Raw genomic sequence first — 22,156 nt, 5'->3', positions numbered from 1 at the left:
CTCTCCAGCAAATACACATGACCTATAGCCACCCCCCCCCAAAAAAAAGAAACAGTGTATGTTATGTAAACTTGTGTGTTATGTGTGGGTGTTTTTAAATAATTATTTATTTAATTTTATTTATTATTATTAGTGTTTTTTTTTTTTGGAGAGATTTTCGCTACAGGGTGCGTGCACTCGCCAGACAGACAGAGACAGACATTAAAGACAGAAAGCGAGAAATCACCCCCCAGGGGGATGGTCACGCCGCAATCCCTTCTCTTCCATTCTCCTCTCGGGATCTTGGGCACACACACACACACCCGGCTTGAGTTTTAAGCCACCGGGTCCGGGACACAAACCGCAGTCGACTATGTGGGAGTCCAGCGACATAGCCATTATGCTAACTGCTGGTTCCCTATTATTATTAGTTTTTAATTTGATGAGAGAGAGAGAGAAAGTGAGAAAGCAAACTGCCAGGTCTGAGACTCGAACTCATGTAGTCAGCCATGTAGGAATCCGGTATCTCAATCACCACGCCACTTGCTGGCCCCTGTATCAGCGTTTTTAGACAGGATCTTGCTATATGTCATGACCCTCCTGCCTCAGTTTCCCAAGTAACCTCAAATATGGGTCACCAACCCTGGCTTCTTATGGATACCAGGAATTAAACCTGGGCAACCCACATGGTCTCAGCCTGTCAAGCAGCAGCATCCAGCATACATTACTGCAAATGGGCCTCTTATTTCTCCTTAATAAATCCAATTAGCATCTATATCTAAAGTCGCAGTAACACTTTGTTGGAAAAACATAATCCAGGGACCAGCAAATGGCATAATGGTTACATCACTGGACTCCCAAGTAGTTGACCACAGTTTGAGTCCTGGACCCAGGGGCTTAAAACTCACGCCACGCACATGTGCATGCGTACCTAAGATTCCAAGAGGAGAATGGAAGAGAAGGGATTACAGCATGGCCATCCCCACTGGGGGGATGATATCTCGTTTTCTGTCTCTGTCTCTCTGACACACCCTATAGCAAGAACCTCTCTCTCTCTCAAAAAAAATGTATATATAATCCATAACTTACTTAAATGAGCTGAACTAGAAAACAAAAAACTATGATATCATGTGAAATACATATTATACCATTTTATATAAGGGACCTGAGCATCCCCACACTTTGGTATCCATGGGGGTTCTTGGAATCAATCCCCTATGGATATTGAGGAACAATGCATTCATGTTGCTGAATATATCCACATTTTTAAAAAGTTCAATAATCAGGGGCTGGCAGGTGGTGTGGTAGTTAACGCGCTGGACTCCCACATGGCTGACCACAGATCGAGTCCTGGACCTGGCTTGTTTTCTTACTTTCCTACTTGTTCTATCTCTCTCTGTCTGCCTCTCTCTGGTGAAAGCATGTGTACCATAGCAAACAAAATAATAATAATGACTGATAAAATTAAATAATTCTTTTAAAAAATTATTTATTTAATTTTATTTATTCATTCATTGTATTTCAATTTGACCGAGAGACACACACAGAGAGAGAGAGAGAGAGAGAGAAAGAGGGAAAGTGAGAAAGCAAGCCGCCAGGTCCAGGACGCGAACCGTGGTTGACCATGTGCGAGTGTCCAGGGCCTTAACCACCATGCCACCTACCGACACCCATCAAAGACAAGTTCTAGCACTTTATTTCATTTCAAAGTTTAAAATAGGTATATTTATGCCCCAAAGCATGAACAACAGAAATAAAAACAATAAGTAAATATGTTTGCTGAACAGACTAAGACTTAATAATTATACTACTTTTCTTACTATTATTTTACTTTTTAAATTTACAGTAGGGTGTGTGTGCTCGCCAGAGAGACAGGGAAAATGAGAAAGTATCCCCCAGGGGGATGGCCATGTTGCAATTCCTTCTCCATTCTCCTCTGAGAATTTTGGACATGCACTTGGTATTTTGCAAGCCAATGGGATGGGTCTCGAACTGCACAGTTGGCCATATGGGATCCAGCTGCCTTGACCATCACGCCAGCAGCTGGCCCCAAACCAGTTATTTTTATAAGACAGTGAGTACATATGAGAGAGGGAGAGAGGAAGAGAAGGAGGGAGAGAGAGAGGAGACAGAGATAGAGAAAGATAAGGTGGAGTAAAGAGAAGCACCTTTGACAGTGTCTCATCACACCATGTAGCTGAACTTCCCCAACTCTCCAGCTCCTTAAAATTTTGTGCAACTGCCCATGTGCCCAGTGTTTTCAGCCTCATTCTGAGATGGGACTCCACAGTCTGCATATGGCTTTTAGTCTTGCAGAGCACTCCCATACTCCCGTTACTATTGCACCACCACAGCAGGACCAAAGTCATTTTTTTTCTTTTTGAGAGATTTTTGCTATAGGGCACTCACTGGAGAGCAATAGAGATAGAGAGAGGGGGAAAGTGAGAAATCACCCCCAGGGAGGATGGCCATGCCACAATCCCTTCTCCTCCATTCTCCTCTTGGGATTTGGGGCACGCATGCACACATGCTTGGTGTGTTTTTCAAGCCACCAGGTCAGAGACTCAAACGGCACAGTAGGCCACATGGAATCCAGTGCCTTAACCTCCACACCACCTGTTGCCTCAGCTTTTTTTTAATTGTCAGAGGTTACATGTGGATATGAGAGGGAGGAGGGGAGAGAGAGAGACAGACAGAGAAAGTACCCCTTAATGGAGAATAGTAGTCACACCACAAATCTTTTTTTCTCCATTCCTCCATCTGTCAAGATTCTGGGCACATAAGCACATGTACCCCACATGTTTTCCAGGCTGCCAGGGCAGGATTCAGACCGCAGTCAGTCATGTGTACTACACACAGTACTTGTCTAGCAGGCTATGGAGCTGGCCCAGTTGCTATTATAATTTGGTAATTTAGTTTTCCCTCCAAGATTTTTGAGAGACATTTTAGCCTGTATTTTCCACCTCATCAATTTTTGTGTTTAATTCTATCTTCCCTAGTCTTTAACTCTTTTCCCCTTTACTTTCTTCTCATCTTTTTCTTTTTTTAAAAAAAAATATTACTTATTAATTTTATTTAGACATTCACTTATTCTTTAATATGCCCAGAGAGACAGACACACACACACACACAGAGAAAGAGAGAGAAAGTGAGAAAGCAAGCCACCAGGTCTAGGACTCGAACTGTGGTTAGCCATGTGGGAGTGTCCAGCACCTTAACTACTATGCCACCTGCTGGTCCCCCATCTTTCTTTTCTATTAGCCACAACATAGAAATGAAGTATTAATTTCAGACTTTTTTTGAAAGAGATACATGTGACATTTTCTAGTCACAACTTTAAATAAATAATAGGAACAGTTCTCTTTTTAAAAAAAATACACAATCTCAAAAAACAATGTCAAGGGACCAGCAGATGGCATAATGGCTACATCACTGAACTCCCACATAGTCGACCACAGTTCAAATCTCGGACCTGGAAGCTTAAAACTCACGCAGAGCATGTGTGCACGCGTACCCAAAAAATCCTGAATAAAGAATGAAGGAGAAAGGATTGCAATGTGGCCATCCTCCCAAAGGGGTGATTTTTCACTTTCTGTCTGTCTCTCTGGCGAGTGTACATGCCCTATAGCGAAAAATCTATTTAAAAACAAAATGTCAAAAAAAAGAAAGACAAAAATTAAGTTTCATATATGTGGTCTTCTGATGATCTTTTTGTTCCTATGATCATAGGTTTACTCTCATAGGTTTACTAATCTTATAAGAAAAAGATGGCTTCTGTATGAAGAGAAGGCCTAAAAATTATCTCAAAGTGAGTATTTTTATGTATAATTTAGGCAGTAATTACAAATAAATGATAGGAAAGATAATGTAGTTTCTGTGTTGACAAGTAGGTCCTGTAAGTGTACTTTCCCAGAACTGAATACCACTTACCTGACAACCACTGTACCGGATGAAACAGATCGATGCTGCTGAAAATGATAAATACTGTAGCACTGATGGGCAGAAGCAGCACGGACCAAACAATGCTTGAAACTATCCTCCAGCCCAAAACCTATCATTAAACAAACAAAACCACTCAGTCATGAAGTCGGTTAAATTATTTCAGTTATGCAAATCCTATCTTGTCATACAGGATGGTAATCATTAACGTTTATACCCAGATCATAGTCTATGCAGTGATGGATAAACTCAAATGGTTATCACCACTCTACAATCTTGTAATATCAGTGAACGGATGCTTGCATCAGTCCAGAGTCAGGTGTGATATCAAATACCACATTTTGTGGGAGGAGGGTGGGTGAGACTGTCTTTAGTTTAATAAGTATGTTTTAAAGCACCTTGTCTCTCTAGGTGTAATGGTTACATTATTAAATAATATGTCAAGGCTGTATATCATTTTCTAATAAGAAATTTTTTTTTTTAATTTAACTTTATTTATTTATGTATTTATTTCAATTTGACCAGAGAGTGACAGAGTGAGAGAGAGAAAGTGAGAAAGCAAGCCGCCAGGTCCGGGACTCAAACTGCAGTCGGCCATGTAGGAGTCCTGCGCCCTTAACTGCTATGCCACCTGCCAACCCCAAGGCCATATACATTTTATAGGAACCGTCTATATACTGTAGTTGTATTTATGATGATTAGATATGTGCTCCTTAACTGGGCAACTACTGTGTCTTAGCATTATTATCATGTCTAAACTGCCAGTGCCTATCATTTGCCAGGATCTTCAAAAAATTAGTAGAAAATGTCTATTATGAAAAAAACTATCCGTGAATCTCAAAAATTTTTGAACCAAAATAAAGCCATCCTACTTTCTAAAAATATTTTTTTCTCAGACCAGCAGGTAGCATGGTGGTTAAGGTGTTGGACTTCCACATGGCCAACCATGGTTCAAGACCTGGGCCTGGTAACTTGCTTTTTCACTTTCTCTCTCTCTGGTGAAAGTACGTGTCCTAGAGTAAATTTTAAAATAACAGTAATAAGCCAGCAGGCAGCATGATGGTTAAGGGCGGTGGACTCCCACATGGCCAATTGTGGTTCGAGTCCTGGACCTGGCGGCTTACTTTCTCACTTTGCCTCTCTCTCTGTTTCCCTCCCTCTCTCGTTAAATAAAGTTAAATAAAATAATTATTTTAAAATAATAACAAAACGAAAAAATAATTCTTTTTTAGAAATAAATGAATAAAAGTACATTTTTTTCTTTACCCATGATACAGGCCATGCCCACACAAAAGAAAAGAGAGGGAGAAGATGAGCACCCTCCACAGGGTCTGGTCATGATTCCCTTCTTCCATTGGATACCAGGCACTTGCACATACGCCCAGTGAGTTTCAGGTCAACCAGGCTGGAAACTGGAACAACTGTTACCATGCAGGATCCAGCTCCTCTTCAGCAGCGCTGTGTCAGAAACTAGCCCTAAACTTGCACCTTAATTCCATTTTTACACCAAATTTTCCCCTCATATAGCAGGCACGAGATTTATTGTTGAGTAAATGAATACAAGAAGAGATAATGAGGCATAGGGACAATCAGGTTTATGTTCAGGAGGTAAAATATCCTTGTGTTTACAGTGTGAAGATGGAGCGGAGGCGATATGATCTAGACAGGAGACAGCACAGTTTGGAGGCAGCCCCAAAGATGTCCTTCTCGGAACGAAGGCAACCACAAAGGAGAAACGAAAAAGAACAACCAGCAGCCACGTTTCTGAAGTAGACAGACACTTCTATAGGACTGCGTGACTGGTAATATGGACGGCAAAGAACCGGGAAGACTTCAGGACCTGAAAGTGTTTAGCCCGGAATATAAAGGAGATGGCAGTACACGGGGCTAGACGCACTATTCCAAAGCGACCCCAGTCCTCTCTCTCTTTCCTTTCCCAGAGTCGAAGTTCTGTTGATGCAACTTCAACCTCAGCTCAGTCCCACAGCGCACACTGAACTCCTAGAATACTCGCTCTGCTGGCCTGGTCCCCAGCCTCTGCTAAAGGCCACCAGGCTTTCCCCAATTCTGGATATTCCTTCCCACTTTCTACCCCAAGGTATCCATAAGTTATTTTGTATCTGCTACACAGACCATCTTTCCACGAGCCCCTCTCCACCCTTTCCTCCAACTTCCATTCTGGGCATCCTTCGCACTCAGACCAGCTTGCACTCAGACCCCCACTCCCAGCCCGTACCAGACAGAACCAGCCCCCCGGCCCCCCACACACAGACACACTTCCTCCTTCCCTCCCGCCCTCGGTGGTCCCCTCCCCACGCGCAGTCCCCACGTTGCCCTCGGACCGGTCCCTCCCCGCCCGGCGCGCACGCGCAAAGTCCGCTGGCCCAGCCCGCCCGGAGCAGTGCCCGCCACAGTGCTCGCTGCACTCACGCGCCACACGCCCCCCGCCGGCGCAGGGCCCACTCATAGTCGTGACCATGGAGATGGCGGCCCCCACTCTAAGGAGTGCTGAAGACAGGGCGCCTGCCCGCCACGGCAGTTCAAAGGAAGGAAGGCCCCAGGAGGACCCCGTTGGGGCTGCCTCAAACGCTGCCTGAACGAAGCCCGGCCCAGGTTCCGACCCATCCATTCGAAGCTTCGTCTGAACAGTCTCAACGGGCAAGAATTGTCTTGCAGACATGTCACCCGAAGTGGTCTGTGACTCCAGGGACCGCCCTCTGGAGTCCAAAAGGCCCTTCCGAAACAGGGCCCAGCGAGGGGCCAGGAACAGGGGGCGGCGCTGCATGCTGGGAACTGTAGTCTCGACGTCCCTCTGAGCCCAAGAAGAAACGTTGCATTCTGGGACTCGGAGTTCCAAAATAGGGCATGCTGGGAGTCGAAGTCTTTCCAGAGGGGCCTTGAGGCATGCTGGGAATTGTAGTCTTTCATCAAACCGGTAATGGCCAAGGTTTTGATCAGAATTCTGCAATAAGAAAGATACGGCAAAATGATTTACCCTCACCTTTCTGGATTATCAACAGCTTAAAAGTGAAACCAAAGGCTGTTATGGTCGTCTTCACCAAAGGTATTAAGTAATTTACTGAAATAGAAAAATCTAGATATGTGTTTAGTTTCATAAGATCTGGTTTCTGTAAATAGTTCCAGCTCTGTCACTTGCTAAGTGAAATGTCTTGATCCTCCTTGAGCCTCCATTTCTTCATCTGTAAAATAAGGATAAAAATACGGGACCAGCAGATGGCGTAATGGTTACACCACTGGACTCCCACATAGTCAACAGTGGTTCGAGTCCTGGACCCAGTGGCTTGAAACCCACCCAGGGTACATATGGGTTTTGCCCAAAATCCCTAGAAGAGAATGGAGAAGGGATTGTGGTGTGGTCATCCCCACCTGAGGGTGATGTCGTGCTTTCTGTCTCTCTCTGGCACACACATGCTCTATAACAAAAATCTCTCTCAAAAAAAAAAAAGGATAAAAATAAAGATAACATCTAGTGATATTGTGAGGATGTAAATAATATGCTATACAAATGTGATCATTGATTTCCTGCCAGTAAGGAAAAGAAGATTTCACCAACACACATGCACGCGTGCACACACACACACACACAAACTAGAGGATTAGTCAAAATCATAGAAACTTGTTTTGTTCCTATTGGTAGAGACTATCAGTTGTCTACCTTAGTATCTACTCTCCCATTCCTTCTTAATAATGGAACCCTCGATTTTTTAGAAGTTTTTGCCTTAGGGTGCATGTGCTCACCTGAGAGAGAGACAGACAGAGACAGCGAGACAGAAAGTGAGAAATCACCCACCAGAAATTACTTGTTCATTCTCCTCTTGGGATTTTGGGCATGCATGAACATGTGCCCAGCGTGATTTTCAAGCCACTGGATCCGGGACTCCGACCATGGTCAGCCATGTGGGAGTCCAGCAACATAACTGCCATACCATATGCTATCCCAGAAATCTTCAATTTTTAAGTGGACACAGTCACATTTCTTAGCCTCCCTTGCAGCTAGGTGTGGCCAGGTAAGTTCAGGTCAATAAAACATAATCAAAGTATTGTATCATAGCTTCCAGAAATCTCTTAAAAGACACAGAGTTCCTGATCCTTGCCTCTTCTTAATCTCTTCCTCCATACAGCTGCTTGGATTTTGGATGCATTGGCTGGATTCTAGCATCATGCTGGGCCAAAGGTCACACTACCAGACCATGAAGTACATAGCTCAAAAGAGACCTTTTTTTTTTTTTTTTAGAGATTTTTGCTATGGGATGCATACACTCGCTGGAGAGACAGAGGGAGACAGAAAGCAAGAATCACCCCCTAGGGAGTGGCCACACTTGCAATCCTTTCTCCTCCATTCTTCTCTGGGAATTTTGGGCATGCATGCACATGCACCTGGCATGAGTTTTAAGCCGCTGGGCCCAGAACTTGAACCGCAGTCAACTATGTGGGAGTGTAAGCAACATAACTATTACACCATCTGCTGGCCCCAACTGCATCTATTTTAATAGAACTTATCACAATATTAAATCATCTTGTGTAATTGTCTGTTTATTTCTTATTGTCTGACTTCCCATTAATATGCAAGCTGCACAAAGGCAGGGACTTTGTCCTATTTATCACTGTTTCCTGAAGTTCCCTTCATATTTTAATTGCCAGAAGGTACATATACTCACAAAAGAAAGAGGGAAGAAAGAGAGAGGAAACACTCCCCTCCGCATGGGGTGTGGTCATGCCACAATCCTTTTCCCTCCATGTCTCCATCCTATAAGGATTTGGGGTACGCATGCAGACATGCCTGGTATGGGTTTTATTTATTTTCCCAAGCCTCCTGGTCCAGATTTGAACTACAGTCAGTCATGTGGGATCTAGTTCCCTATACACAGAGCTTAACTGCTGAACTACTGAGTCAGCTCTGAATGTTTAATGAATAAAATAAGGAATGAATGGATGTCCATTCAAGAGAACAACCTTTGATATTTTAATCAAAGAGGAATTCCATGCAGGAAATTGATAACTAAAGTGTTGGAAGGACTGAAAGAGTACATGGGGAGAGAGAACAGGGTTGTCGCAAACAAAAGAAAGGAATTACTGCCCAAGTGTCAGGAAGCTACTCCATCCTCTACATCAGGGCCCGTGAGACCACATACAATGCTGCTGCTGAGGGTGGCGCACTCTGCCCTGAGAACCTCTGCATTGCTACTGAGTAGGAACTTAGGAGCTGGTACTCAGTAGCAATTGAAACTGCCACAGGTACTCACAACCACCTGCTGTTCTCTCAGACTTAGTGTTTTCGCAATAATGAGACCATCTTGCAAGATGCTGTATTAAATGAGATTTTGCTCCTAAGTTATCTGGCACACTGAAGAAAGTTTACAGGCTTTGGAGGTCAGGTAAACATGAGTATGAATATCTGCTGTGACAAGTAGTAGCCGTGGGGTCTTGGAAGTCACTTTATCTTTCGAATTGTACAGAAAAGAAAGATTTAGGCACCAGCCCTGTAGTCCAGTGGCTACCATGGTTCAAATACAGGCCACGGCAACTTGAAAAACATGCTGGAGGGAGGCAGCAGGTAGTGTGGTGGTGAAGGCACTGGACTCCCACATGGCCGACCATGGTTTGAGTCCTAGACCTGGTGGCTTGAAGCTTACGCTAGGCACGTGTGTGCATGTCCAAAATCCCAGGAGTAGAATGGAGAAGGGGTAACTGCATGGCCATCCCATGATTTCTCACTTTCCCTGTCTCTGTCCCTCTCTGGCAAGCACACACGCCTTTAAAAAAAGAATATGCTAGGCATGTGCATGCATGTACAAAATCCTGACAGGATGGAGAAATAGAGGAAGAAGGACCGTGATGTGATCACGTGCCACTGGGAGCACTTTCTTTTTCTCTCTCTTTCTCTCCCGCGAGTGCATGTCATAATAGCCTCCAGCAACCCACCAATTAAAAAAAAAAAAAAAAAAGACCAAGGAACCAGCAGGTGGCATATAAGGTGCTGGATGTGGCCATGCCCCCTGGGGAGTGATTTCTTGCTTTTTGTCTCTCTGTCTCTTCAGTGAGTGCGCACACCATATAGCAAAAAAGTCTAAAAAGAAAAAAGGAAAAGAAAGGTTTTTTGTTTGTTTGTTTGTTTGCTTTAAGATTTTTTGCCATCGGGTACATGCATTTGCCAGAGAGAGATGGGATGGGGAAGTGTAGAAAAAAAGGATTATGATATGACCATACCCCACTGGAGAATGTCCTCTCTTTTTCACTCCTGTGTGCACATGCTCTCTAGCCAAAATAAATAAATTAATTAATTAAATTAAATTAATTGGGCTGTTCCCATAGTACAGTGGTTAAGCACTATGCATAGGGAACCAGATCCCACATAGCCAATTGTAGTTCAAATCTTGGACCCAGTGGCTTAAAAAATACTTCAGACACATGTGCATACATGCCCAGAATCCTCATAGGTTAAAAAAATAGAAGAAAAGAGATTGTTGTGACCCACCTCATTGATCTGTTTCTCTTTCTCCTCTCGAATGTACACATCCACTTTTTTTTTTTTTTTGGAGAGGTTTTCGCTATAGGACACGTGCGCTCACCAGACAGAGAGAGACATAGAGACAGAAAGCGAGAAATCACCCCCCAGTGGGGATGGTCACGCTGCAATCCCTTCTCCTCCATTCTCCTCTCAGGATCTTGGGCACGCACGCACACGCGCCCGGCGTGAGTTTTAAGCCACTGGGTCCGGGACACGAACCGTGGTCGACTATGTGGGAGTCCAGCAACATAGCCATTACGCTAACTGCTGGTTCCCCTCGAATGTACACATCCAATTTTTAAAAATTAAAAGAAAAGACAGTCATTATTAAAATGGAGGTTGATATAGAAGGAACACAACAGTAATGCCATAATTGTTATGGAAGACTCAGGAGACATCATCTCAAGAAAAACGGAAAGTTTATTGAGAGAAAGAGCCCCAGGAGTCTGAATCCAGTTGTGCTTCAGTCCTCTAGTGTGTGTGTGTGTGTCTGTGTGTGTGTATGTGTGGGGTGGTGTTATACGGTAATCAAGCTAGTGTGACTGATATGCAGGGAGTTAGGCACAGGGCGCTGAGCATACATGAAACATTTGGTGGGTCTTTTTGATCCATCTCTAGGCAGTTAGCTCTCCTAGTACTTGCTTTGGGTCTTTATCAGCCACTTCCAGGGTCAGTGTGACCTTGCAGTAGCAGCATCTGGAGTATGGGCTCTGGCCAAGACCAATTATGCAGAAGCTTGGCCTTGGTTCCTGGTCAGTCCTGAAGCAATACCAAATGGTGCTCAGGAGAGTTTTTACTGTACAATAACAAAGTATTTTTTTTTAAATAAAAACAAAAACAAAGGAATTTTTTTTCCTTAAAAGTGACAAAGAAGATCTAACAATCTAACATATGAAAAATGGGAGTCCTGAAGAATCTGGACTCTCATCACACTTTCACCCAGAGTACAAGGATGTGGGACATGCCTTTAGTGTGTTTTCAAATTACCCTAGTATTTTTAAATTAGCCATCTCTTTTCTAAAATTTTCATTTCAAAACCTTCACTTGGGTAGTCCTTGATATTGTATAGCCCGGAAAATATATAACGGATGGTGATGGCAAATAATCCTTCTTTCTCCACCTCTGTAACCTGTTTCATTTCTAATGCAGTTATTCCAAGAGAGGAGGGTGCTAACTCTTAATAAAATTTGATTAGTTATTTGCAATGGCAAAATAAAAAGCATTTACTTTGAAAGACAGCTATTTGGACATCCAACGTCTCTTGTGCAACAGTATTTTGGAGAGTCAGGCAAAAAATCAATTCAAAACACATGGATGGTATTTCCCCATGGGGCATGGAGAACACATGTCCCAGGATAAAACTTGAGCCTTTTTTAAAAAAAGCAAAAACAAACAAACTCTAAGCTTTGGGGAAGGTTTAAACAGCTCAGTAAATTGAAAAGAGTCAGGTTCCTCCTCCTTCCTTTGATGCTCCCTTTGAAGCCGGGTTACACTCTTTATTGGATGTTTGGTGGGGTGTCAGCTACTTCTTGTTTCTCGGGGTAAGATCCCAGAGGAAAAATCAATGAAGAAAGAGTCAGGAGAGAAAACCCACACACTACAAGCAAAGTGTGTGATCCAGGCTTCAAAAACGTTTCTTCCCCTCCCTTTTGAATTCCACTTAGGTTGTTTACAAAGGGTTATCTAACCTCAGTATATGACAAAGAGACAGTAAAATGAAATCTGTGATGGAGAGGGGATGAGGCAGGGTCACAGACTTTTCACATGAATATGTAAGTGCCTTCAAGGCAATAGGTAAAGGCTTTGGAATCAGACAAATGCAGATCTGAAGAATCCTAGCTCCCCGCTTAATAGCAGGTTAGCGTGGGGGCTGGCAGGTGGCGTGGTAGTTAAGGCGCTGGACTCCCACATGGCTGACCATGGTTCAAGTCCCAGACCTGGTGACTTGCTTTCTCATTCTCTCTTCTCTTTCTCTCTTTGTGTCTCTCCCTGGTCATACTGAATAATAATAATAATAATAAATAAAATATTATTTAAAAAAATAGCAGGTTAGCTAGAGTAACTCAATCTCTTGGAGCCTCAGTTTCCTCAACTGTAAAAAGGGGCTGAAGGAGGCACATTGTCATTTCTATCTATGGCCTATCTAACATGAGCCCTTTTACCCACCTTGCAAATAATGGATTAGTATTAACATTGTTTACCAGTGCTCCCCACTCCCCACCCATCAGGCACACACTAGCACTGCACTTTATAGCCCTCTCTGAAGTTAGGTAAAATCAGGTGACAGTTCAGCCAATGAATTAGAGCATAAGTGAGGTGTCAATTACAGGTGGGGGATCTGATCTTCACTGGGAGGGCTCTCTTCCTCTGGCACAGTGGCCAACAATATTTGAAACGATGGCTGCTTCATCACCATGGGTGACTGAGTAAGGACACGGCATACAGTCTCCCTGCCAATCATTGATGAACTTGTAACTTGAGCAAGAAGTGAAACCTTGTTTTTTAGTTTTTTTGTGTGTGTTCTTTTTTAGAGAGTTTTTTTTTTTTGGGGGGGGGGGACAGCCTAACTGCAATCCCTTCTCCTCTGTTCTCCTCTTGGGATCTTGAGCACACATGCACACATGCCCAGTGTGAGTTTTAAGCCACCAGGTCCAGAACTCGAACTGCAGTCGACTACGTGGGAGTCCAGCCATGTGATCCTAAAACCTTATTCTTTCAAGCTGCTGCTATTTTGGAGTTATTGTAGAATAACTAAACCTATGCCAAACAATGCCAACAGTAAGTCAATAAATGCAGTTACTTGAAGAGGATTGAAAAAGTCCTTGAAAACTGTGTTACGTATCACTTTATTAACTCACCCCAAGCCCCAGTGCTCACTAAGCGATGAGTATGGGCCAGGCACTGTGCTGGGTCCTGTGGGGGTGTAGACTGGAGCACAGATCCTGCTGTCAGGACCTTACTATCTATTATAACATATGGGGCCCATCCTTTTTAAAAAAAATATTTAACTTTATTTATGTATTTTAATTTGACCAGAGAGGGACAGAGGGAGAAAGAAAGTGAGAAGACAAGCTGCCAGATCCAGGATTCAAATTGCAGTCGGCCATGCGGGAGTCCAGTGCCCTCAACCACCATGCCCCACCGGCCCCAATGGGGCCCATCTTTAGACACTCACTCGCCTCAACCCTACTGTCAACCAACGCATCTAGTAGAACTGGTTATCAGTTTTTAGTTTAAAAATTGTTCTTAGAAAATTGATGAAGGTGAGACGGTAAGTCTAAAATTGATCTGTTAACAGATCCATCACCAACACTTGATGTTTTCAAAATAATTATTTATTTGATATTATTATTATTATAATTTGACCAGAGAGAGAGAAAGGGAAAGTGAGAAATCAAGCCACCAGGTCCAGGACTCAAACTGCAGTTGGTCATGTGGGAATCCAGCATCTCAACCACCATGCCACCTGTTTGCCCCCATGTTTTTGTTTTTTTGTGTGTGTCTGTGCGTGTGCTAGAGGGTGTGTGCACTTGCCGAGAGAAAGAGAGAGGGAGAGGAGAAAGCACCTTCATGGGGAACAGTCATGCTGCAATCCCTTGCCTTCCATCCCTCCCTCCCTTGGGGGTTTTGGCCACATATGCATGTTCATTCGACATGCTGCTCAAGTTGCTGGAACCACACAGTCATGCAAGACCTGATTATCCTAACCACCAGGCCACAGACCCAGCTCCCCCTGTTTTCTTCTGCCTTCACGCCTCTGCATAAGCTGGATTCTCTGCACCTTCCAATTCCCTGTCTTCAACAAAGCTCTTCCCATTAAACCCTTCATTCTAAAAATTCTGTAAATCTACCACTCATTGGATTCGTCCTGCTCTCAGTAGCATCATAAAGAAAGAGCAAATTTTAGAACCACATGGTCCTAGGTTCAAGTCCTAGTTTTGTCCCTTCCCAGCTGAGAAAGCTGGAGACCTCACTTTGGTTAAACACTTAGTATATACTGGACACTATAAATTACATTACAAAAACTTTAACTGTCACGCTTGCCCTTCAAGACCGATTATACATAGAATCATTTATAGACAAAGCTAAACCAGACAGGTAAAGTGAAGCAGAGATTCACCTTTCTATCTGTTTGAATATTTCAACTTTTTTTTTTTAGGATTTGCCATAGGGAGCCTGTGCTCACCAGAGAGAGAGAGAGAGAAAGAGAGAGAAAGCAAGTGAGAAATCCTCCCATGGGGGGATGGCCATGCTACAATCCCTTCTTCTCCAGTCTTCCCTAGGGATTTTGGGCAGGCGAACACACATGCCTGGAGTGATTCTCAAGCTGCCAGGTCCAGGACTCAAAACCGCAGAGCCGGCCATGTAGGACCCAGTGTCTCAACCTGCACGCCACCTGCTGCCCTAAAAGCATCTTCAATATACCTGTAGATCTAATTTGCCTATCTTCTGTATTTGTCACTCTCTCCTGAATTCTTTGATTTTTCTTTATTCATTCTGGAATGGAAATTTTTTCTTTCTTTTTACTTTTTATAACATTAAGATATTCCCTGCTCTGTACATACTCACTCTATTCATGATTATTCCTTCCAGTTCAGTCTTCATTTGTGAAATGAGTTTTTCCTTTCTTTCCAATTCTTTCCTGATTTGTTACCTATTTTCTGCTTTATTATTCTGATTAGTGCTTTTCTTTCATATCTGGTACCATTTTCATATATATAAAATATTTTATTTTGGTATTAAGTTGTGGTTCTCTGATTTTATGGGCATGCTTTCTTACATTAGGGCTGTCATTCTGCTCCATGTTTTCATTCTTCTCATCATAACTTCATAATGAGATTGGACTGCAGTCCTTCTTGTTGCTGTTTCCATGACATTCATTTTTCTACACATTTATGAGAGAACTGAGTCAGGATAGCGTTCCTAAGTTCAAGCCCTGTAGCTTCCTTTTATGAGTTTTCATCAAGTGTTCAAAAACAGACTTCACTCTTCCAAGCTCTCTTGGCTCTGTTCCCCTCCCTCACACGTCTCTGGACTGCTCTTTTTGCATTAAATATCCCTGGTCTCCCATATTTGTATTCTACTCCTTACAATCTCTTGTCAGGTGTCCTGGGAAGTAGCTCTGGTTGGTTTGAGAGCTCACAGGGCTCGGATTGTTGCAGCTTTTTCAGGCCTTGCTTTGGACCCCTTGTACTCACAGGCTGCAGACTGGCTTATACCAACCTCTGGCCCAGCTGCCAACCTCCTATTGGCCCACTGTACTTTCCAGCGAGGATCTGTTGGCTATGTGAGAGTTCTCTTATTTTCTTTTTTTTGCAGGGGGTAGAGGTTTTTGCTATAGGGTGTGTGCGCTCACCAGAAAGAGAGAGACAGAAAGCGAGAAATTAACGCACCAGGGGGGATGGCCACACTGCAATCCCTTCTCCTCTCAGGATCTTGGGCACACATGCACATGCGCCCAACGTGAGTTTAAGCACGGGGTCCGGGACTTGAACCGTAGTCAACTACATGGGAGTCCAGCAATGTAGCCGTTACACCATCTGCTGGTCCCAGGAGTTCTCTTATTTTCAGATTTCTGTTGCTTATTTTTGCTTCCATCTTTGAAAATACGGGTATTGTGCAAAGTCTTCAGCTGCTGGTAGTTTTCATCTACTTGAATTCTTGGGTTTGTGAGGATACCTTGTTACCTTTGTTGTAGATGCTGTCCATAGGTTTTCGATTTTGCTATCCCAATAGCTGTGTTTTTATGAGGGGATTAAGGGAATTTCAAAAACTGTGCTAGTGTTACTACCATCTTCCCAAAATTCAGTTCTCTCAATTCTTTATATGATGCCAACTCATGAAATGAAACAGACAATATGCCAACCACAATCCATGAACTTTATTCTAACGGCAGGGATTCCAAAATGTAGTAATCTATCTAAAACCCACTCTCCCTCTTTTACCAATACTATGCTGGTTTATTCAGGGTAGCAGAGTAAACAATTAAAGAGCATTTCCCAGCCTCCCTTGGAACTAGGGGTAACCGTGTGATATAGTTCTGGCCAATAAGATATAAGCAGAAGATCATGGGAGGGGCTTTACAGAAAGCTCACTAAAGGGCAGGCCAATTCAACTGACCTACTCCTTTTGACTTTTCTCTTCTTCTACTATTTTTATTTTTTTAAGAATTATTTTTTATTGGGGCCAGCAGGTGGCATGGTGGGTAAAGGTGCTGGACTCCCACATGGCCAACTGTGGTTTGAGTCCTGGACCTGAAGGCTTGCTTTCTTGCTTCCCCTCTCTCTTTCACTCTGTCCTTCTCTGGTCAAATTAAAATAAATACATACATACATACATACATACATACATACATACATACATACATATATAGCGTTAAATAAAATAATTCTTAAAAAAAAAGAAGCCACTGGGTCCAGGACTTGAACCACGGTTGGCCATGTGGGAGTGTCCAGCGCCTTAACCATAATGCCACCTGTTGGTCCCTAATCTTTTTTATTTTTTTAATTTGCTATAGTGGTATGTGTACTCTCCAGAGAGAAACTGAAAAAGTACACCCATAGGGGAAGGCCATGCTGCAATGTCTTCTCCTTTACTCTCCTCCTGGGATTTTCAGCTAGCATACACACGTACCCAACATGTTTTCAAGCCACCAGGTCCAGGACTTGAACCACACAGTCAGCCACATGGAATCCACCTTTACCACCACGCCATTGGCTGGTCTAGACTTTTCTCTTCTTGTTGCCTGTCAAATTCTAAGTTGAGCTGGAGAGAACTGAAACGAGGTATTGGAATAAAATAGTGAAATTAAAACAAGTGAAAATGAAAGCAGCCGTCGAGCCTTACATACATCACTTACTGCTAAGGTATAATAAGACATGAGGAGACAAAGTGCTGGCTCCCCTAATGCTCCAACTTCCCCCCATGGAAAAGTGCCAGGCAAGGGTTAAGGGCATCAGGGCAGGCATGGGATGTCTCACTGCCAAGAGATCCCTAAACAAAAGGCTCCTGCCATTTTATGACCTCAGTGCTAGGGAGGGGAAGGGGGAAGTGCTAGGCATGGAAAAGTACTAAATGCTGAGATAGACTGGAGGAAAGTGTCTTTAAGGCCCTGTCCTTCACCTTGGTAAGATGATCTTGGCAGAGACACCTGAGAGAGACTGGCGATGGCCTGGTGATGGTCTGTCCCCCAAAGTTCCATGTTTTGAAATGTGATGTTAGGAGGTGCTGAACACCTAGTGGGTAGTGACTGGATCATGGTGATGGCATCGTGAAGGCAAAAGTCTCATGAATACTAATGACATCTTTCAAGACCCAGTGAGTTCTACCTGTTATAAAAAGGGGTTAGTTCTCTTGAGAGCTGGTTGTTATAAAAAAGAGAAAGTGCCATCAGCAGCTTGGTCTCTTCTCTGCCTGCACCTACTATCCACTGTGCTTGCATCGGCCATGTCACAGGCAGGTCTGATGCCAGGCCTGTGCCTTCACTTTCTAGCTGCCAGAATTGTGAGGTACTAACCCTATTTCTTTATGAACGATCCAGTCTCAGTTATTTCTCCTAGCAATGCAAAAATGGACTAAGAGAGACCTGAAGCCAGGCTCTGCACTAATACTTTCTGGAGACAGAACAGGAGGTATCTTAAGACTAGATGATGACAAATCCACACTAAGGACTGCCAAGCAGAATTAGCAGTTCGAGTCCCAGACCTGGTAGCTTGTTCACTCTCTCTCTCTCGCTCTCTCTTTCTCTCTCTCTCTCTCTCAGTGAATGCACATGTTCTATAGCAAAATAAATTGTAATAATAAACAAAATTACATTTTAAATAATTCTTTAAAAGAAAATGAAATCCTGGCCACTTTACTGCAGAATACCTAAACATAGTTTTACCAAAATTTACCTGTCATACCAACTTAAAATTACTTAGTGGTAACCAAATTCCTCCTAAAATGTGGACAAAACATTTATAGGCTTCTGTTCAATATGAGAAAAATCTTGCTTCTTTTTGTAAGAGAAGAGGAGGCTCCAGGTAGCTGCAGAGGGGAATCCACAGGACCACAGTGATCAGAATCACTGCTTTGGGTAGCAGGAGTAAAAGAGCAAGCCAGGGCGGCAGTAGAGGGTGACTGGGAGGTACAGACACCATGTTCTCTGAAGAGCCCTTGAGGACAACAGAATTATTTGGCTGGAGAAGACCCAGGGGGCACAAAAACAGTTGTCTTCAAACATCCGAAATTAATAAAGAAGGAAAGGCCGAGGCTTGCTCTCTGAGGCCTAGGGGGAGCACTAGGACCGCCATGAAAGCTGCACCAGCACTTCCACCAGAACAGGTTGTTCAGAGGAAAAGGTTGCCTAGAGAGCCCGAGGCAGCAGCTGCTGAGCAGCCATCACTGGGCTACAAGCTCCATGAGGACAGGAAGCTTGTCTGTTTGGTCCTCTGTGCTGGCTCCAGTACCCAGAAGAGTGCCCAGCAAGTAAGAGGCGTGCAGTGTGACTCATTAAGTAAATGAATGAGGGTAACCCGGCATCCGACAGAAAGCCGGCCAAGGTGACTTAAATTCCCTGTGGCCCGAATTTGTGATCATCGTCCTTTATCTACATGATCCACCTTTTCAGTCCAAATATGTCTTTGCAGCTGTCTCAAATCCATAGGGAACACTCTTCCAAAGAGGACAGCAGACGTGGCAAGGAATCAGCAATCCTGACGCGCCAGAGTGCAGCCTCCCAGATAGCTTGCCCGGTGAACAGAAAGTATGAAAACGTACCTTTGCAGTATCACTGCTTCTCCCTCTAACGCACTCTGGCCAAGGAAGTCATGCCACCTTGAAAAGGCCCTCCAAGTGCCCTTAGAGGATTTCCTGTCAAAATGGGTTATAAATGAACATGTTCTTTAAACCCAGTGTGCCACACTTGCAGAGAAGGAAAATTCAGATGTCCATCTTAACCTACAACCCTAACGCTAGCACATTAAATTGGATTCGCAAGAGCCTCCAGCATGCTAAAGATAAAACAGGAAGGTAAAACTTGAGGTCAAAGTCACAAAATACAGACACAGACATTATATGAGGTATTTATTTTGCAACCATTAGGTTCAGTTGTCCAGTACTAGGTTATCAAAGGCAAATTTTCCAGTTCCCAATTAATCCCAGCCAGAATTTATATGGTTTGGCTACTTTAGGATGGCAAGTATCTAGAGAGAAGGGGATTACTGTTCTAGTCCATCCTGCTGCTAAAAGCAGAAAACACATGAAACTGAGTGATTTATAAAAATAGGTTTATTCAGCTTATGGTTTAGAGGTCCAAAGTCCGGGGCCCTCTCTGGTGGGGTTCTTGTGGCTGCATTCCAACATGGCAATGGGCAGGGGAGTGTTGTCTGTGTTCCATGTGTGTCTCTCTTACAAACCCATCAGAATCCAATCATTAATAACCTTAATCCTACCTAATCTCATCCCAAAGGCCCCACCTTTCAACAGCATACTCTGACCATAATTAAGAGGTTTTCACCCTCTTAATCCCATTACAATGGCCCAACATAAAACTTTTCAACACACATCAGACTACAGCGATCACCCAGGTAATCTGCACATAATTCAGGGAAAGGACATCAGATGGCAGGATGGGGCTGTTTCAGGTATCAAGGGTGGATCTACGGTGAAGCATGTCACAAGACTGTGAGAGACAAATGGAAGGCCAGCTGAACACGCCTAACCCACCCCCTCCCATTTCATTCCAAATCAGCACACAGTCACTGGCCAGCAATGGTGAAAAGAAGAGCTCAAAGACACAGGTGCCGCACATTTCATTTCTGTTCAATAAACAGGTGATGGGGCTCCAGCGTGGCACCATCCAGATGTCGGACTTGTGCCATTCCAGCAGCTTTCCTACCGGCTTTGGTCAGCGTAATTTCCCGTAGTGGATGCCATGTCCGAAAGAACCACAGTCCACAAACATAAAAGAGAACTGAAAAACACAAAGCATATTTTTCAAGATAAAAGTCCCCTCTACAGAAAGAAGCTAAACTGTAGAAAAAAGTGTTTAGTTATGTTTAGAGACAGAACTTCAATACCAGAGCAGTTTGCCACCACCTCCTTCCAAAATCTTGAGCCTGGAGGCCAGCAAGTGTCGTGGTAGTTAAGGCACTGGACTCCCATATGCCCAACAGTGGTTCAATTCCCAGGCCTGCTGGCTTGCCTTCTCACTTTCCCTCCCTTTCTCTCTCTCTCTCTGGTGAGCACACATGCCCTTAAACAAATTATTAGGTTGTTGGAAAAGTTATGACACATTTTTGCATAGAAAAACATAGAAAAATACATCATGACTTTTCTAAAACTTAATAGAAAAAAATAGTAATGAAAAATAAGATTACATAATTCTTTTTAAAAATATTTAATTTAATTTATTAATTTATTTTAATGTGATCAGAGAGAGAAAACCTGAGAAAGCAAGCCTCCAGGTCCCGGACTTGAACCATGGTCAGTCACATGGGAGTGTCCAACGCCTTAACCAACACTCCATCAGCTGGTCCCAAATTAATAATTATTTATTTTAACTTTATTTATTTTAGTTATTTATTTTAATCTGACCAGAGAGGGGCAGAGTGAGAGAGAGAAAGAGAGAGAAAGTGAGAAAGCAAGCCACCAGGCCTGGGACTCTAACTGGCCTCCGCCATGTGGGAGTCCAACACCCTTAACCACCACGCCACTTGCCAACCCCCCAAATTAATAATTCTTAAAAAAGAAAAAAATAAACAAACAAAAAACACCTGGAACCCAGAGTCCTGATTTCTGTGTTTAAAATGCAGATTACTGGGGCCAGCTGGTAGCATGGTGGTTGAGGTATTGGACTCCCACATGGCCAACCAGGGTTCGAGCACCAAAACTGGTGGCTTGCTTTCTCACTTTCCCTCTCCCTCTCTCTCTCCAGTCAGATTTTAAAAATAATCACAATCAGTACAATTTAATAAATATTTCTTTAAAAATCGCAGATTACTGGGGGCCAGCAGGTGGCATGGTAGTTGAGGCACCAGACTCCCTCCCACATGGCCAACTGTGGTTTGAGTCCTGGACCTGGTGGCTTGCTTTCTCACTTTCTCTTTCTCTGGTGAGTGTATGTGCTCTATAGCAAATTAAAATTAATAATAAATAAAATAAAATAAATAATGCTTTAAAAAACAAAACACAGATTACTTTGAGAGGGGAGATGACATTTAAAAGGTTGTCCTCTATTTCCTTGGAAATACACTGAACTGTCCTGACTCAGATCCCAAAGCTACCTTTAGCCATCCTCCTGTGTCATTTATGACAGCACTATGTTGGACACTAAACGAGGAGGACATGAGAGAACTTAAAAAAAGATTTGGAACTGGGAAATTGCTGTTGGTAGTGGAAATAAAAGGTCGAACAGAGAACAGTGGCAGGATACGAGGCAGGACAATTAGTTCAGGTGCAGATCATGGCGAACGGGGAGTTGGGCTTTTGTTCTTTGGGCACGAGAAGGTCAACAAAAGGTTGTTAAGTAGGGGAGTGACACAGTCAAAGGCATTTATAAATCTGTGGATTTATAAATTTCCAGGAGCCAGCAGGTGGCATGGTGGTTAAGGGTGCTAGACTCCCACATGGCCAACTGTGGTTTGAGTCCTGGACCTGGTGGCTTGCTTTCTCACTTTCCATCTCTCTCTCTCCGTGTCCCTCTCTGGTCAAGTTAGAATAAAATAA

At 43.4% G+C, this 22,156-nt stretch overlaps 2 protein-coding genes across 9 annotated transcripts in view; both read right to left on the bottom strand.

Moving 5' to 3' along the window:
• NDC1 (NDC1 transmembrane nucleoporin) overlaps window positions 1-17,888 on the bottom strand; it is a 71,348-nt gene extending 53,460 nt beyond the window's left edge. The window contains exons 1-6 of the mRNA XM_027772244.1: window positions 17,776-17,888; window positions 16,127-16,183; window positions 11,086-11,206; window positions 6,349-6,880; window positions 5,480-5,577; window positions 3,910-4,030 (exon numbers count right to left, since the gene is read on the bottom strand). Of these exons, the coding sequence (XP_027628045.1) occupies window positions 3,910-4,030; window positions 5,480-5,577; window positions 6,349-6,880; window positions 11,086-11,206; window positions 16,127-16,183; window positions 17,776-17,888 (1,042 nt within the window). The remainder of the gene's footprint in view (window positions 1-3,909; window positions 4,031-5,479; window positions 5,578-6,348; window positions 6,881-11,085; window positions 11,207-16,126; window positions 16,184-17,775) is intronic.
• A 1,811-nt stretch (window positions 17,889-19,699) lies between these two features.
• The window catches only part of YIPF1 (Yip1 domain family member 1), a 107,384-nt gene continuing 104,927 nt past the window's right edge, over window positions 19,700-22,156 (bottom strand). For all 8 annotated transcript variants that reach the window (XM_027772220.1, XM_006149365.3, XM_006149364.3 and 5 more), the window contains one exon: window positions 19,700-20,402. Coding sequence is in view for 1 of the 8 variants with exons in the window: in XM_027772221.1 (XP_027628022.1) it covers window positions 20,337-20,402 (66 nt within the window). In the remaining 7 variants the exon portion in view is untranslated. The remainder of the gene's footprint in view (window positions 20,403-22,156) is intronic.

Source organism: Tupaia chinensis, unplaced genomic scaffold (assembly GCF_000334495.1).
Source record: "Tupaia chinensis unplaced genomic scaffold, TupChi_1.0 Scaffold000259_1, whole genome shotgun sequence".
Classification (NCBI taxonomy): Eukaryota; Metazoa; Chordata; class Mammalia; order Scandentia; family Tupaiidae; genus Tupaia; species Tupaia belangeri.
The sequence above is the reverse complement of the archived record's forward strand: the minus strand, read 5'-3'. Positions and strand labels throughout refer to the sequence as shown.